Source organism: Mustela nigripes, chromosome 5, assembly GCF_022355385.1.
Source record: "Mustela nigripes isolate SB6536 chromosome 5, MUSNIG.SB6536, whole genome shotgun sequence".
Taxonomy (NCBI): Eukaryota; Metazoa; Chordata; class Mammalia; order Carnivora; family Mustelidae; genus Mustela; species Mustela nigripes.
The window spans coordinates 91,521,567-91,539,519 of record NC_081561.1 but is presented as its reverse complement, the minus strand read 5'-3'; the positions used below and the strand labels follow the sequence as shown (position 1 = coordinate 91,539,519).

General features: G+C 40.4%; 1 protein-coding gene and 1 pseudogene across 4 annotated transcripts in view; one reads left to right on the top strand and one right to left on the bottom strand.

Moving 5' to 3' along the window:
* Nucleotides 1-17,953, bottom strand: part of PHACTR2 (phosphatase and actin regulator 2) — a 191,398-nt gene that overhangs the window by 109,339 nt on the left and 64,106 nt on the right. For 3 of the 4 annotated variants that reach the window (XM_059400865.1, XM_059400868.1, XM_059400869.1), the window contains exon 1: nt 17,422-17,665. The exons of the other annotated variant lie outside the window; for it this stretch is intronic. In XM_059400865.1, coding sequence (XP_059256848.1) covers nt 17,422-17,467 — 46 coding nt within the window. In that variant the 5' untranslated portion in view covers nt 17,468-17,665. Of the gene's footprint in view, nt 1-17,421; nt 17,666-17,953 lie in introns of those variants that run through there. 4 annotated transcript variants of the gene reach the window in all.
* Nucleotides 12,523-12,977, top strand: LOC132017402 (NADH dehydrogenase [ubiquinone] 1 alpha subcomplex subunit 5-like; annotated as a pseudogene).

The window sequence follows — 17,953 nt, the reverse complement described above, 5'->3', positions numbered from 1 at the left end:
ACCTCTTCCTGATCCATAGGATGGGATAATACAATTTAGCATTTAGGTTGTTGCAAGGGTTAACAGAAATAACATATGTAAAGGGTCATACTGCATCACCAATACACAAGAAAGGCCAATGCCTTCTACTACTTCCTCTCCTACTACACAAACAGGTGGAGAAGGGACTGTTAAAAGGTTTCAAGGGGAATAAACTCTAGAAAATTGGTCATTTATGATCTGGAGCAACTGGGATGGTGAAATTTGTTTGAAAGCTATTTTCCCAGTCTTCTAGAGGGCTCTAGAAAAACAAAAACACTCTGTTCAAAACAGACTCCTGCACAGAGTCACCTGTGTTCTCCACTGGTCTTGGGCCAATTGCTGAGAGCAGCAGAGACCAACTAGCACTCAAGGGAAATCACCATCACTCTGCAGCAGAAATACCCTGAGGAAAGTCACAAAGCAAGAAGGCTGACATCACCTATAAGAACAGGAGAGAACAGCTAGAACTGGATTGTCCCTGTTTCCCACCAGAGGGGAAGGCGCACAGTTTATTTTTATACTTGTACCTGCAAAAAATAAAAAAGTAAAGTAAAAAAACCACACAAACCTATTTTATTCAAAAGACCAATTTCACACTTGGTGAATTCTTACTGAACCATGTTGAAAATCCAGTTATCAAACTGTCTACATCTCGTTGAGCTACAAGTTGTTGCTTTTAAAAGTCTGTGTTAGTCACTATAGCAGCCAAACACAGGAAGTTGCATTTTACTCCTGTTTCCAAATATGTCTAGTGTCAAAATCTGAGGAGAAAAAGCTCCATTTCATGTTTCTATTAACTTCATATTCTTTACACTTAAGGCCACCTTTAAACTCAACATCAATGCCCAAGTCCTAAAGGACTCACACTTACTGAGAATCATCATCTGTTGGACTGGCTAAGAAATCATTATCAAAGGGACCGTGTTTATTCTGTACCACTTCCTTTTTGAGATCTAACAGGAACCTTGTGCTCTTTCTTTTTTTGCCCCAAGGACTAGATACTAGGCAATGAAAATAACAGACTGGCACAACAAAAACCGTAAGAACTGAATGATATCCTTATCAGTTATTTCCATTGTATATAATAAGACTTCATCTTTAGGTCTTAGGATATTGAATTCTAAATCTGAAATATCAGGGTCAAATCCACAAAAAATGTGTTCACTTGGAAGAACACCAATCTTCTGTGACTTTTTAACCATTCGTACGTTGAGTGGCCGATTCTAATCTACTCAATGCCTTAAAACACTGAAGTGACAGGCTCCCAACTAATGGGTGTGGAGCTTGCCTGAGAATTCCTGCACACCCCCAACTCCCACTCCATCACCCTTTGGATTCAGATCAGAATCCAAACAGATCCAAAACAACTGGGTCTTGCATGGAGCTTTTTAGGAATGCCTTGTATCTCAGCCATCTCAAGATCTAACTTACTTCTAGGAAATTCCTGGACAAAAGATGCCAAAAAATTAAGTCATCTCTTAGGTGTCTGAAGAGTTTTCAACCCTTTTCAGGGATGATCTACGATTGCCAGATTCTGAGGCACCCATTTGACTTGTGTGCTTACATGGCTTGAGGTACCAGTTCCCTTTATATTAAAGAACCGTGAACCTCACGGAGGTGGGTATCTTTTGAAAGCACTATTTTCATGCCTTGTGACAAGGTGGACAAGTCCACCCAATCTGTCCACCCTAGTGAAGAGTTTAGGGAGACAAAGGAAGCAATTACCAGAAGGCTGCTAGATGATTTGCAATGTGTATGGGATATAATACAAATGTGTTTAGTCACACATGAATCGTCTTTGAATTGCCAACCTGACTCAACGGGATTGCTGCATTTCCTGGTGAGAACATTTTTTTCTGGCTTTACTCTGACAGGTGTTTTAACATTATCTTTCTTTAGCATCCCTATTCATTCTATTTCTTATTTTAGCAGCTTTTTTGTGAAGAAACATGTCACTCTGCTGGATATCAAACACATCTAAGATAATAAAAGCATACAAAGTAAGAAAAAATCAAACACAGAAAAGATGAGTATCTATGTAGTGACGTTTGGGAATAAGGCATCTCTCTAAAAAGTGCTGGGGAGCCTGGGTGGCTCAGTGGGTTAAAGCCTCTGCCTTTGGCTCAGGTCACGATCCCAGGGTCCTAGGATCAAGCCCTGCATCGGGCTCTCTGCTTGGCGGGGAGCCTGGTCCCCCCGACCCACCCGCCGCCTGCCTCTCTGCCTACTTGTGATCCCTGTCTGTCAAATAAATAAATAAATAAATAAATCTTTAAAAAGAAAAAAAAAAGTGTGCCTCACATTCAGGGACCTCAGAGAGTATAAAACTAATCAGGAGGTACATACATAGTTGCTGACCACACTGGGATGCCCCTCTTCATAAGTACTATTTTTCTTAGCATTACACCACCAATGGTGGCACTCTACTCAAGAGGTTGTTATTTCTAACACAAATATGGCAGAAACAGTGTTCACATAGAATATTTTTAATTCTGCCACATACAATCTTTACATTCCATGTTCATCTCTTAAGTGGCACTGCCTGGTGACCTACGTTGGTTCCCATTCCTGAAACACACCTTCAATGCATCCTCTTCCTCAGGTCGTTTCTACTCAATATGTGGCACTGTTGAAGGTGAGAAGGAAAGCAGCTATAATCTGTTAGGAAGTGGAACTGAAGAAACCAGAAAAAAGACAATGGATCTTGGGTGTTTATGGGCCATTGTGAATGGATCTCAGTTTGTAAGCTTGTTTTAAGGACACTGTTATGGCTGAATTTTGTCCCCCCAAATACATCTGTTGAAGTCTTCACCTCAAATACCTCAGAATGTGACTGTATTTGTATATAAGGCCTTTAAAGAGGTGTTTAAGGTAAAGTGAGGTCACAATGGGTGGGTCCTAATCCAATGACTAGTGTCTTGGTAAGACAATAGAGATTGGATAGACTTGTACGTTCATAGACCATATGAGGATATGGGAGAAAGTGGCCAGGAGAGAGCCTCAGAAGAAACCCAACCTTGATCTTGGACTTCTAAGTCCTAAGTACTAAATTTTCAGACTCCAGAACTGTGAGAAAATGAAATTCTATTGTTTAACCCAACCTAGTCCATAGGTATTTGTTACAGGAGCTCTAACAAATGAATACAGACTTTAACTACTGCCTGTAAAGCTGTTTATTCCCACACTGAAGACAGAATGAAAATGTCACACAGCTTCCAACCTCATCTCTACCCCACCCCACCTAACAGAGGGGAAAAGAAAGTTCCTTAAAGGCTTCTGCTACGATCACTTAGAAGGGCTTTATAAATTAAAACACCTTTTGTCATTTGAAAAATGAGATATCCGTGTATTCTGACAGTCCTTGCAGGGTCTGATGACTAAAGGGGATTAGGTTGGATTTTTTTAAAGATTTTTTTTTTGTCTTTTTAAAAGCGTACAGTTCTAGATCCTTCTTAAAATCTCCAGTTTGATTTTACTCTTTTCGTGTTTTCTTTACAAAATTGGCAGCCGAGTACTTTCCAAGCGAGAGAACACTAGTTACGCACATATGTATATAATTCCATTTTAGTAGACTTTAGGAAAATGAAACACTGCTCTGTTAGGCACACAGGAACATTCAACATGAGCTCAGTTAACTCGTTCTGGCCTATTCCAAGTTTCCATCCTCAGCCGGGTCCTCCACAGACAGCCTGGCAGGTCAGCGCGAGTTAAATTTACAGATGTAGAAAAATTTTGAAAAACACAGAGTCCCTTTAAATAGATGAAATTGGCAACTGCGATCCTGAATAACCCTGTCAGGTTGCCCTGCTCAGTCCTGTGGGCTACCCAGCTGTGGTCAGAAACATTTTTATTCTAGAAGGAGGGTCCAAGGCAATGCTCAGCAGGCCCTCATCAGGGCACCTTAGACAAATAACAGTGGTCTTTCCTCCGGGAGGCTGAGAAACCCTTTAGAAAAAGCTTTTAAGAGACCCCAATTAAGATTGGAATTTACTTCACACCAGGCAGTGTACTGCAAAACAGGCACTTCATTGAAAGGAAAGACCCCTGAAGTACAAACAGAGGCAAAAATAAAAAGCCAAACGTTTCCAAAAGGAACACATGAAAAGAATTTTTAAATAAATGATTGCTTCCTCTTGAAGTTTTCAGAATTTGCTGCCCACATTTCTAAAAGAGAAAAGGGTTCGGCCTCCTTTTTATAAAACAGATCTTACTAAAATCTTTCCTATAGTCACCTCCCACGCATTATTAAACACCTGTTTTCATCCGGGCCCCCTGCTCTGCCACTTTGGTTCCTCCTCAAGTAATTAGCATGCAGCCACCTCAGATGAAGTTCAAGGAGGCTTCCTAAAAAGCCAACAGAGTCAAAATTCTGTATCCTTTCCTCAAACAGTAATTGTCATTCTGCAGATAACTTTTTTTCCCTTCAAATATAACTACATTTACCTCAAACCTGAGGACTGTTGGAAATGAGTTATTTTGCAGTTTATAATAGTAGCAAAATGTATGTAAGAGCAAAAAAAATTTCTGGCAAAGAGATTTTGCTAAAATTGTACTTGACAATGGGAATACTTGCTCAGGAACAGGACATACTAATGACCAAATTTATCAAGACACAGGTACAGAACATCTGTGTTTTTGAACTGGACATTTTGTAACTTCTACATCATGTCAAGAAAAGACACATTGTTAATGAAGAGAAATTTTCATCTGAAGCCTCTTTTAAAACACTGATAATCTCCAGAGGATGTTTCTCATGTTAAGAATCTTCTGGACCTGGCACCTGGGTGGCTCAGTGGGTTAAGCCTCTGCCTTCAGCTCAGGTCATGATCCCGGGGTCCTGGGATAGAGCCCCACATCGGGCTCTCCACTAAGCAGGGAGACTGCTTCCCTCTTTCTCTCTGCCTGCCTCTCTGCCTACTTGTGATCTCTGTCAAATAAATAAACAAAAAAATCTTAAAAAAAAAGAACCTTCTAGAATCCTTGCTGAAAATTCGGATTCTAAGACCCCTCTCCAAAAGACAGATTTTGCTGTTGCCCAGAAGTGAGCATTTTCCCCCAGGCATGCTAGGTGATTCTCACCATCAGGCAAATTGGTAGAATACCATTATTATCACAGTAAACATAATTTTAAATTAGTTCATTTAGCTATAAAACATTAAATGTCCATAAAATATTTTTTAGACTATAACAGCAAGAGTAGATAGATCAAAGTTGAGGTCTCATGTGACAATCATTCGAGAAAATCTTTTGAAATTAATTAAAAGCTATGTGCTAAAGAGAAAAAATTAATCTTCTACATCAATATTAATTGTGGTTAATTATAAGTGACAGTGGGTATTTTTACATATTATAGCAAGTTTGCTTTGCTACCTCATGGCCAGTCAAGCTATTAACCAAGTAGAAAGCCAGAATAAAGATGCCTTCTAGGAGCAGGTCTCAAAAAAACCAAGCCCCATGAGCCTTTCTCAAGAAGCTCTGTGTGCTCTGTCCAAATGTGGAAACAGACCCAGAAAAGATAAGATTCTGATCTAGCAATTGGGAGATCCATTCCAAGAGGGATGTGGAAGGACTCCCCAGGATGATCTGAAGAGAGATGCAGGGCAACAGCAGGCAGCAAGCTTAGAGGAAATCCAGTCCAATTTGGATTCACTTCTTACAGATAAACTTGACAGAATAACAAAAGTGTTTGAACATACTGAGAAGAGATTTACATAAGTGGGGAAAGATTTGGGGATGAGTATGCAGGCCCCTTTGCAAGCAAACACAAACACCAGCAAGGAAAGCAAAAGTCATGCAGGAAAGAAAAAGTAATCATGGTTTACCACAAGGCTTAGCTATCATCAATTTTTACATAGTTATACACAATACTGTTCTAATCAAAAGTACAATACAAGAATGCTGGGAATGAGAACATGGAAGAATGAGAAATGCGTGATGGGTAGGGAGACAGGGATCAGAGAAGGCGTGAAAAGCAAAGCTATGTCTTCAGTTTCCAGACTGTCAGGTCAGTAATAATGGGTCAAGCTGTACAATCGATAATTAGCAATGTAAGCATGCTATTTAGAAACTGGAGGTATATACTAAAGAATCAGTTTAAACAACTGTAAACTTCTTAGACACTACTTAACTTTCCACTCAGTTGGTATCACTCTAATAACATCTGACCTGGCCAGCTCGAGCCATTCATTTATTCAACAAATAGCTGTGTCAAGCACAGATGTCAGAATTAGAAAGCAAAGTGGGGAACAAGATAGGGTCCCTTAGCTCCTGGAGCTGAGGTTCTAGTGAAGGGAGACAATGACAAACAGGATAACCTGAGAGACAGACGGGTACAATGAAAGAGCAGAGAACTGTGGCTTGGGGCGGGTGCACAGGCTCCTCTGAAGAGGGCTGGACAAGGACGGTCTCCATGAAGCAGGTCATGCTGGAAGACAAGGAGTCAACTTTTTAAAGAGCTAGTGGAAGAGTGTCCCTTACATCCTGGGTAGAGAGAGCAGCAACTGCGAAGGTCAAAGGTAAAAATGAGCCAGGTCTGTCTGATGACTGAAGCAGGGAGTAAAGCTGTAGCACAGCGGTGGGGGTGGGGGCAGGGGCTGGGCAATGGGGGAGGGGCAGGGGCCAAGGATCCAAGGATCGTAGAGGATCAGGAATGGCCTAGAGGGCCAGAGTATGAAATCTAGATTTCATTCCAAGTGCACTAGGAAGACACAGGAAGGTTGTGAGTAAGGAAGTGACGTGATTTATGTTTTAAAACATTACTTCAGGAGTTGTGTGGAACAAGAATTGCAAAAGGCTGAGAACAGAAGCAGGAGAACAGCTTGAGTCCACTACAGCTGTCCGTACAATGAGCAGTCGGGTTTGGACAGTGGCCGTGAAGACAGACGTGAAGGGCCTGGAGATACATTCTGAAAGGAAAAGGTACAGAATGCGATGGTTTGGTGTGAAGGGGAAGGAAAACTCAAGGACTCCTCGACTTTCGGCTAGAATGAGTGAGTAGCTGGAAGTATCATTTGGGGACATGCAGAAAGTTAAGGGAAGAGAGGTTTTGGAGGGTAAACTCCAGCCTTCCGCTGACATCTTTTTTTTTTTTTTTTTTAAGATATTATTTATTTATTTGACATACAGAGGTCACAAGTAGGCAGAGGAGGCAGGCAGAGATAGGGAAGAGGAGGCTCCCCGCTGAGCAGAGAGCCCAATTGTTAGGCTCGATCTCAGGACCCAGGGGATCATGACCTGAGCGGAAGGCAGAGGCTTTAACCGTCTGAGCCACCCAGGCACCCCTCTGTTGACATCTTTTATCTGTGAGATGCCCATGAAAGACCCAAGCAGACCTGCCCAATAGACAGTTGCAGATCGGAGCCTGGAAGCACAAGGCAAGGACGGGGTTGCAGATAACAAACCCCCACCCCTGGCCCCACCCCGTCCCTGGGATCAGGTGGTCACTTCACCTTGCTGGATTACTGGAGCCAGACCTCTTGGTCGTGCCTTGGGTCTCCCCCAGGAAATCAATGCTGCACATGATAGGCAGATTCCTCCCCCTGGGGCAAAACTCTGATCGTTTCTCGTTTGATAAAAAACCTTCAATGGTTCTCAACCCCCCCCGTGTGGGCCAGAATTCTTGTTCTGTCTTCTGTACATTTTGGCCTCCCTGACTGTTCTCCAGGGGCCCTTTCCTTTCTGCCTGACTCCACCGAGTGGATGAGCCTTCTAGGCACAGACCCCGGTGTGCAGGGTCTGCGTATGATTCCTTTTTGAATCTTCCCCCACAGCCCAGCACAGAACCTTCCCCGTAATTACTTGAGTTGGACAAAGGTGCCACCCATTTTCCTTTGAATATCGCTTCACAGAGTGAGCCCGATTTGCCGGAATATATCCACTCAGCACATCCCAGCACAGCCTTCCAGGTTATTTAAGCAAAACAACAGTTCAGCCCCTTCTTTGTCAACCCAAATTCCCTTAGTGTTAACGGATGGAACGTCATCCTTGCCAGGTTTATATGAACAAAAACACCCAGCCCCTTGAAACCAAAATAAATGGAGGAGTAGTAAGCAAATATAAATGATAACAGACCAAACTTTTAAAAGTAATGTTCTTTGCCCATTCCTTTCTGGGGAACAGAAACTGTTGTTTTTGGTTTGGGTTCCCCTGCTTCAGATGTCAGTGGAATAAAGGGTGGACCAGAAGTGTTTATTTTCTTAAGACTATTTCTACCTCAAGAACACTTCTACATAAATTGAGTCCTCACTAAATATGTATCTCTACTCCCAAGAACAGAGACCCAAGAACAGGCAGTTAGCCCATTACACTGAAGTCCCTCAAGACAAGAAAACGCGTTGTAACTTTTCCTTTATTCAAGTTAAAGAGACTTAATTAGAGAACCGACAACCCAGAACCCTTATCTTTCTCCCTACTGCATTAAGTAGGCAAAAGGTGAAGTCTGACTCCTCCACTGATTGTTACCCTCTTAGACTTCTTAAGATAAAATACACTGAAGCTAAAAATATCGGGGATATAACTCGTGATCATATCTGATGAGCTATGGACCAAAGAGAAGTAAATGAAGTTCAAAAGTTTGCTAATTTTCTTTCCCTCCAAGTGAGTGATTGCATTTGCGTTACAATCAAACAGGCTAAGAAAAAAACTCAACGGAAAAAAAAAAGACAGCTATGGGAGGACTGATATTTTTGTTTTCATCATGGAATTCACAAAAAAAAAAGCAGCTGAAAAACAGCCAACGAACTTAAAACAGAGTCCAAGGAGAGAGAAAAGAGCCGGAGAAAAGCTAACATACTTATGGATCAGCTCGTGGCTTTAATTCCAGTGGAGGTCCAGGTGGACACAGGATGTGGAAGTCCTGGTTATGTTCCTGTTCAAAGCAGAGGAAAGCCAAGACTGTCACACTACCTCCTCAGCAATGAAATCCCCCCCTCCCTCTCTCTCTCCTCACCCTTGTCTAGATTTCTCATCATGCACATATTTTTTAAAAAGAATTTTATTTTAAACCTGCCTTTTAATATTTTTATTTATTATAAAAATAACTTTTCAAAATTATGTTTTGCACCATTTTCTTAAAAGATTTATTTATTTATTTACTTCTTTATTTGAGAGAAAGAGAGTGCTTGTGAGCAGGAGGGAGAGGCAGAGGGAGAGAAAGAATCCTTAAGCAGACTCCCCGTTGAGCACAGAGCCCACGCGGGGCTCGATCCCAGGACCCTGAGATCATGACCTGAGCTAAAATCAAGAGTCGGCTACTTAAGGGGTGCCTGTGTAGCACAGCTGGTTGAATGTCAGACTCATGGTTTCAACTGAGGTTGTGATCTCAGGGTCCTAAGACCTCTGCGATGGGCTCCTGTTCAAGGAGGACTCTACTGGAGACTCTTTTTCCCTCCCCCACAACACGTGTGCACCTGCGTATACATGCTCTTTCTCTCCCTCCCAAATAAACAAATCTTTAAAAAAAGACGAGAGTTGGCCACTTAACTGAGTGAGCCATCCAGGTACCCCGTATTTTACACCATTTTTAAATGGCTTATTTCATTATATAACTGTATCCCAATTAATTGGACAAAATTTCTTGGTGTTCGACTGCTACTTCCAATTTTTGGCTTTTAATAAACACTGTCCCAGTGGGCAAGTAATTATTTCCCTTTCAATATGCTTCCAAAAGTGGAACTGCTCGGTCTGAATGTATGCATATTTTAAGGGGTCTAATATATATTACCAAGCCGCTCTTCTGATAGGATGTACCAATTTAAACTACCACGATTGTCTGAGAATAATTCTTTTAAATCCTTGCTCAATTCATAGATGATCAACAGCATCTTTTTTTTTTTTTTCATTGAACTGCTGAAACTATTTCATATAACAACTGGTAAATAATGTCTCTTCTTTGATTAAGAAATTGGGCAAATTAACTCTTGTGTTTTAGTTTTCCGCATCTGTAAAATGGGGATATTAATAGTAGTTACCCTTTAGGGATGTTGTGAGGATTAAAAAGTTAACTCAAAGGACACCTGGGTGGCTCAGTTGGTTAAATGGCTGCCTACTACTCAGGTCATGATCCCAAGGTGCTGGGATCCCCATAACCAGCTCCTAGCTCAGCGGAGAGCCTCCCTCTCCCTCTCCCTTGCTACTCTGTCTACCTGTGCTCTCTATCTATCTCTCTGTCAAATAACTAAATAAAATCTTTAAAAAAGTTAATTCAAGCAAAGTACTTAGAATAGTTCCTCACCTACAGTGAGTTCACAATTATAGCCATCAGATATTTTGAAAAATGCCTATTCATGTTCTTTTCTTGTTTTTCTATTTGAGCCTTTATTTTTTTCTTACTGATTTTTAAGGGTTTTAGTACATTAAGATATTTATCATTACTTTCCGTATACCATACAAATTTTGTCAACTTTATGATTTCCTTTTTCAATTTGCTGATGATGGGTTTTTTGCTATACATAGCTTAAAAACTTAGTATCATTAAATCATTCACTTTAAATCAGAGCAAGTTACAGAGATCCAATATTCAAATATGAGATAAACAGCAAACGAGAACATGATTCTTAACTCTGGTTTGTAAGAAAGAAAATAATTGATCGATTTGACTACATGAAAACAGTTTTTATGAAAAACAAACAAATTTAAGAAAAAAAAGGAAAATGTTTATAATACATGATAAGCACAAGGCTAATCTCCTTAAAACAAAGATCTCTAAGATTTGCTATAAGCAATTCAGAGAAAAAGAAATACAAATGTTCCACTTAACTCATAATCGAAGTGAGCTATCCATTTTGCATATAGATTGACATGGATTTTTTTTCAAATTAATTATGCATAACATTGTGGTCCTGTATAGTTGTGCACAGTGTTCACTGCACAAGGGCATCTAGGCCAGGGACCGAGCTGGGACTGAATTCCTGCTAATGTTCCACTTGTTAAATCCTGTGCCTGCAGGGCTGCCTCACCCAGAGGGAATGACTTCAGTTTCTCACAAAGCTCTGTAGGGTCTAAAAGAGAACCTGATATGCATGCAGTATTGGTGGGAGTTCAGAAAAAGAATTTTCATATACTGAGCAGATACACTGATATACAGCCTCTTGAGAGTAATTTGCCAAAGACTATCAAAATAAAATATACAAATCTTTTGACTTGACAATGCCACTGGTAGGATTTTATTGTTCCATGTAGTTCAAGATGTTTAGATAAAGATGTTCATGTCGGCATTCTTCATAATAACACACATGCAAAAGAACCCCAGAACAACGTAAAAATACAAGCATACAATATAAAAACATAATAGAGCTCTTTTCAAAAATTATGATATGTCTACATATTATAAAATTGCTTGTTTATAGGATTAAAAATATCAATATTGGAATATTTTGAAGCTACATTACATGAAAAACTCAAACTCTAGAGCAGTAAGTATATAACAGGTCTTGCTTGTGTTTTGATAAAGATACACATACTTGAATGAAAACTTTCTGAAAACAAAACAAAACAAAAGTTGTTCATTCCAGGGTACAATTGGGAAGAGACTGTGGGTCTAGGAGGGAGAAAAACTCACTTTTAGCCTGAATTGTTTTATAAATTTTTACTTCTGATCATGTGCATGTTATTTTCATTAAGGAAGATAAACACTATCCATTTCTGCCTTCATGATCTCTTCCTACACCAGGTTTACACAGAAATGGGTGAGTGCTCTGGGCAGGACCTGGGCCTGACCAAACTATGAAAACCCAGAAACACGGATAGATAGAGGTTCTATCATGGCCTACGTGTGATGCTGAATACTTTATTCACTTGTTTGCTGTCTCCTAAAAATTAAAGAGTGGCTTTCTCTACCCTTTTACTGAGGCCAAGAAGCCAAGAGTTGGTCCCTGTGACACAGTGGGGGTGGGGTGGTGCTTAAGAAGATGGGAGGAATGGTTACTAGATTTAGACACCACCCTTCAGACAAGAGAGCCAGAGCAACAGACAATTCTTAAAGTAAAAAACAAACAAACAAAACCCTCATTCATATGACCATTGGCTTAAAGGGATCAGGCTGTTCATTGAGAATATTTGTTGATTGATTCATATATTCAATAAACATTTATTGTGTCCAATCGACCATGCTTTGTACTTGGTCAGCAGAATATTGAAGTCTCATATGTTTTGGGGGCACAAGGCCCGAGGGTATTGAAACCACCCTCCTTGGAGACATATCTGTTTAGCCTATGCTGAGAAATAATGGATCTAATACTCACTAAAATACTAGTAAACCAAATTCAGCAATACTTAAAAGGGATTGTGCAACATACCCATGTAAGCCTTATTCCAGGAATGCAAACTTGGTTTAACATCTGAAAATCAATTAATGTAGAATGAAGAACAAAAAACTGTATGAATATCTCAACAAAGGAAAAAAAAAAGCCTTTGACTCCTCATGACAAAGAGGCTCACAAACTAGGAACAGGAGGGAACTTTTTTATAAAAAGGCCTCTATGAAAAACACAGACAACTTGACACTAAAAGGTAAAAACTGCTTGTTCCTCCCTTAGATCAGGAAGAAAACAAGAACATTCACTCTTGGGCTGTGTCATGGCAGTTTTGCTGAAGACCACCAGCCTTGAGCGACTGGCTGTATGTGAGACACACAAGAGGCTACGACTATTATACACAAAGATTCTTGATGTTCTTGAGCAAATTCCTACAAGTGCAGCATATAGAAACTATACAGAACAGATTACAAATGAATAGCTGAGTATGCTTAAAGCCGAACCAGATGTTAAGAAATTAGAAGCCCAGCTTCAGTGTGGCCAACTAGAAGAGATGATTCTTTAGGCTGGAAATGAACTAAGTCTGGCAAGAAAAATAATGCAGTGGGAATCATGGGAGCTGCTAGTGGAAGAACCTCCTGCAAACAAATAGAAATGATCAATATAATCATGATTAAGGGGCGCCTGGGTGGCTCAGTGGTTTAAGCCTCTGCCTTCGGCTCAGGTCATGATCTCAGGGTCCTGGGATCGAGCCCCGCATCCTGCATCGGGCGCTCTGCTCAGCAGGGAGCCTGCTTCCCCCTCTCTCTCTGCCTGCCTCTGTGCCTACTTGTGATCTCTATCAAAAAAACAAAATAAATAAATAAAATCTTAAAAAAAAATTTAAAAATATATATATATAATCATGATTAAATAACTAGTGTATTGAGGGGAAACTGATGTAATTAAACGTTCTGCTAACGTTTTCTTTAAAAAGTTCACTCTTGCCACTTCCATTCAACATGACAGTATATAAAAAGTTAGGGCAATTAGACAAGGAAAAGAGATAAAAGGCATTCAGACTGGAAAACAAGAAGTTATCTCTCTTTGTACCTGAAATTATCTCTATTTGTACCTGATTTTGTATATAGATCTTGTATATAGAAATCCTAAGGAATGCATTGAAAAACTATTGGGACTAAAAAATAAGTTCCACAAGTTTGCAGGGTATAAGATCAATATATAAAAACTTATTTTTATATATCTATCTATATGCTAGGTAGCAACATTCTGAAAATGAAATAAGAATATAATTTCATTTATAATAGCATCAAAAATAATACAAAGGTATAAATTTAAAAAAGAAAAAGCAATACTTATACATTGAAAACAACAAAACATTGTGGAAAGAAATCAAAGACGATCTAAATAAATAGACATTTGTGTTCACAGACTGAAAGACTTGATGTTGTTTTTATTTTTAATACTTCATATTGTTAGGAGAATAGTGTTATTCAACACAATCCCTATCAAAGTCCCAGATGGCTTTTTTACAGAAACTGACAAGGCTACTGATTCATACAAAAATCAAGAGGACTAGAATAGCAAAAAGAATCTTGCAAAAGAAGCACCAAGTTCGGGCACCTGGCTGGCTCAGTTGGTAGAGAACACAGCTCTTGATCTTAGGGTTGTGATTTCGAGCCCATTACTGGGTGTACAGTTTACTTTAAAAAAAAAAAATCTTTAAAAAACAAAAATTTAAAAAAAAAAGAACAAAGATGACACACTCTTTTGTTTTAAAACTTAATACAAAGCTACAGTAATCTACACAGTGTGGCATATTAATAGACATACTGACTAATGGAACAGAAGTGAAGTATTAAAAAACAGACCCTTACATATACTGTCAGCTGATTATTTTGACATGGTGCCAAGACAATTCAAAAGGGAAAGAATCATCTTTTCAATAAATAGTGTTGACAGCTAGATATCCACATGGAAAAGAACAAAACTGGAACCCTACAAAGCACCACACATAAAAATTAACTTAAAATGTATCACAGACCTAAATGTAGAAGCTAAAATTATGAAACTCTCAGAAGAAAACTCAGGTGTATATCTTCTTGGCATTGGTTATACAATGGTTTCTTAGATATAACTAAAAATACAAAGAAAAAGAAGATAAACACAAAATAATAAAACTTTCAAAATTCTGGGCACCTGGGTGGCTTAGTTGGTTAAGCGACTGCTTTCAGCTCAGGTCATGATCCTGGAGTCCTGGGACTGAGTCCCACATCAGGCTCCCAGCTCCACGGGGAGTCTGCTTCTCCCTCTGACGTCCCCACTAATGCTCTCTCTCTCTCTTTCTCTCAAATAAATAAATAAAATCTTTAAAAAAATTTTTCAAAATTCTGAAAGGCAAACCATATCAAGAAAGTGAAAAGACAACCCAGAGAATGGGAGAAAGTATCTGTAAATCACATATCTGGTAATGACTTAATCTCCAGTGCATAAAGAAGTCTTTTATGTCAATAACAGAAAGTCAAATTATCCAATTAAAATTGGGCAAAGGATCTGAATAGACATTTTTCCAAAGACGACATACAGATGGCCAACATGTACATGAAAAGATGCTCAATGTCATTAGTAATTAGGAAAATGCAAATCAAAACCACAATGAGATACAACTTCACATTTACTAGAATGGCCACAATCAAAAAGATAAATAACAAGTATTGGCAAGGATGTGGATAAATGGAAACCTTCATACACTGCTGGTCGGAATGTAAAATGGTACAGCTGCTTTGGAAAACTGCTTGGCAGTTCCCTAAAACGTAACACAAACATAAAGTTACCATGTGATACCCAGCAATTCCACTCTTAGGAATATACCAAAGAGAAATGAAAACATACGTTCACCAATAACTTGCACATGAAGTTCATAGCAGCACTATTCATAGAACCAAAACAGAGAAATAACCCAAGTGTTCACCAACTGGATAGCTAAAATGTGGTATGTCCATACAAGGAAATGTTATCGGGCCCTGATAGTGAAAGAAGTTAGCCACAAAAGGGTGTGTGATGTATGTTTCCATTCATATGAAATGTTCAGAAATAGCAAATCTACAAAGCTAGAAAGTAGATTAGTGGCTCATTAGGCCTGGGGCTGGGGGTTGAGTAGTCTGGGAAAAGAGATTGATGGTCGTGCAACACTGAATGCACTAACAAATAACAAATTGTACATTTTTAGTGGGTGAATTTCATGGTATATTAATTATATGTCAATCAAGTTGTTTTTAAAAAATAGAAATAATGGTTCTAACTGCATGTTTTCAGAAATAATGCTTAATAGTCTTCCTAAAACGTAGAGAAACAGATGCAGCCCTAAGCTGAAAGTTCAAGAGATTAAAATCAAGAGAGTTGAAAAGGAAGCTGACTTGTAGTCTATGATTATTTTACAAAAGCCCAAATCAAATATCTTTTATGATTAAGCATAACTTTTTGTTTAAATTAATTTTTGTATAAACCAGCTGCACAATTTCTCGATATGATTAGTCATTTTATTGGGATTTATAGAAATCTGGGTATTTTTTGCTATACTGGGTAAGAGCTAGGACAGTCATATTCTAAGATTCTACTCTGCTTCTTAGTGATCAGTTATGTAATATTCCTCGCTTTTCGTAAAGGCAAAATTCACTTTTCTCATATTAACTCTAACAATATTTTGCAGCAAAAGAACTAAATTCAGGGCAGTACTTTCTACTTGTTGTATTTGAGCACTGATTTAATTCTGTTTTACCAGTGCAGAAATTTAAAATATTAACTCTTCCTTAAAATGAAAGAAGTCACCCTGCTTTAGAGTAAGACAAAGGAAAGGAAGCCTCATTTGCACAAGATAGTTTACTAAAGTTAAGATCCTAATCAACACCCTCCCCTGCCCATCCCATCCCCAGAAGCCATCAATATGAAGTCTCTGATGTTCTAGAGCTTTGTACAACCTTGTCCTTAACAGGAAGGGAAGGTGTGATCTTCTTTTTTTTGGGATTTTGATTTCTCTCCTTTGTAGAGGGTTCCTCTGTGGACATTAAAATAAGCCCCAACAAAGCTTATGATTTCTCAGGGTGTGAAGCTCCGCAGTATAAACAAACCCATGTGGGGTAAGTTGGCATGATAGAATGCTATCTAGCTGGGAGCCATCCTGGAGCTGATTAAAAAAAAACCTTCATCTCTGCCCTGTCACTTCCTTTCAACAAGATCCTGTTAATGTTTACACAATTTTAAAAGTATATCAGATATCTCAAGGAATAACGTAAAATAAAAACCCTTTGAGGGTTTTTATTTTTTTAATGTTGGTGGAAAAAAATACCAAAATAGGAGAGTTTACATTTATTCCATTATCCAATCACAAGTAACGCCACCAAGAAGTTGTTTCTCCCTACTTTGCTGGAGAAATGCCAAGCTTACCTTCCTTCCCTTTTTGAAAGAAAATGGGAAAAAAAAAAAAAACTTTTTCAACAGATCACTGTAACTTAGAAACGTTACCCACGATTCCATGAAACGAACTTCAGCCCTGGATAACTGAGTCTGCGAGGTACGTTTCCCCCCAATGTTACAGCGTAGGTGGCTAACAAAAACAAAACAATGGTCTTTAGAAACGAGGAAGCCCTTTTAAAGCTAGTTTCTGAGTATTCAGAGTTCTGCCAGGATCAGAGAAAGCAATCAGCACTTCTACTCCGAAAACAAACCATCCATCAGTTGACAAGCTTGAAAGCCTTCGGTCCTAGTCTGTTCGGAAGCCAAGCGTACACACAGAAAAACCTGTTGGCACGTCTGTCTTGCTCTCTGAGTTTCGCGTTTTAAAAACACCGCAATTCGCAAACGGCCTTCCTCGCCACGGTCGGGCTCGGCAGAAACTCAGAGAAACACCCGGGCGAGGCAGCGCCTACGGAAAAAGGAGCCTGTGCCTTTAAGGTGAAATCGGCTGGATCCCAAAACGCATTCCACTTCTCCGCGACAAAGAGTTTGGGGGAGCGCTACCTCTCGGGTTTCTCCGAGGGACTTGGCGGCTTCGGGCAGAGCCCGACCTGCCGCGGAGCCCTCGGCCGTCCCAGCTGCCCTGAGCAAGCCCAGCGCCCGCGCGGCGGGGGCGCCCCGCGCGCCCCGGACTCACCGCTGCTGGGCTGCGGGGACAGCGTGGAGACCGAGGTCTGGCCCATGTCTGGGGTCGCGGGGCCAGGTCTGGCGATCACGCGGCTCCTTTGGTCCTTCGGTCATGGGTCCGCTCGCAGGCAGGTTTCCAAGCGCCCATTTCCCGGGCTGTGCGGAGCGGCCCTCCGGAATCCCTCACCTTCTCCCCCGCGCGGGTCTCCCGGCCCGGCCGGCCGCAGCCGGCGAGGCGGATCCTGCCCAGCGGATGCCTGTCATTCCTCTATGCAGATTAGCTGGGGTCAGGGGTCACGGGGGAGGAGGGAGGGGAGAGGGCGCGGGGGAGAGGAGCGGGGGAAATGGGTGTAGGGGGCTGAGCAGTGGGGAGGGGAGAGGCCCCTCGGGTCCAGCGGCGCCCGCGGGGGCTGTGAGGCCGGCACCCCCCCAGGGTAGCAGAGAGTTCAAGCGACTCCCGCTTCACTTAAAAGGTTCAATGTCAAATGATCCCTTAGGGCTATAAGAAAAGGAATTAAAGTACTTAGTCACGGTACTTAATT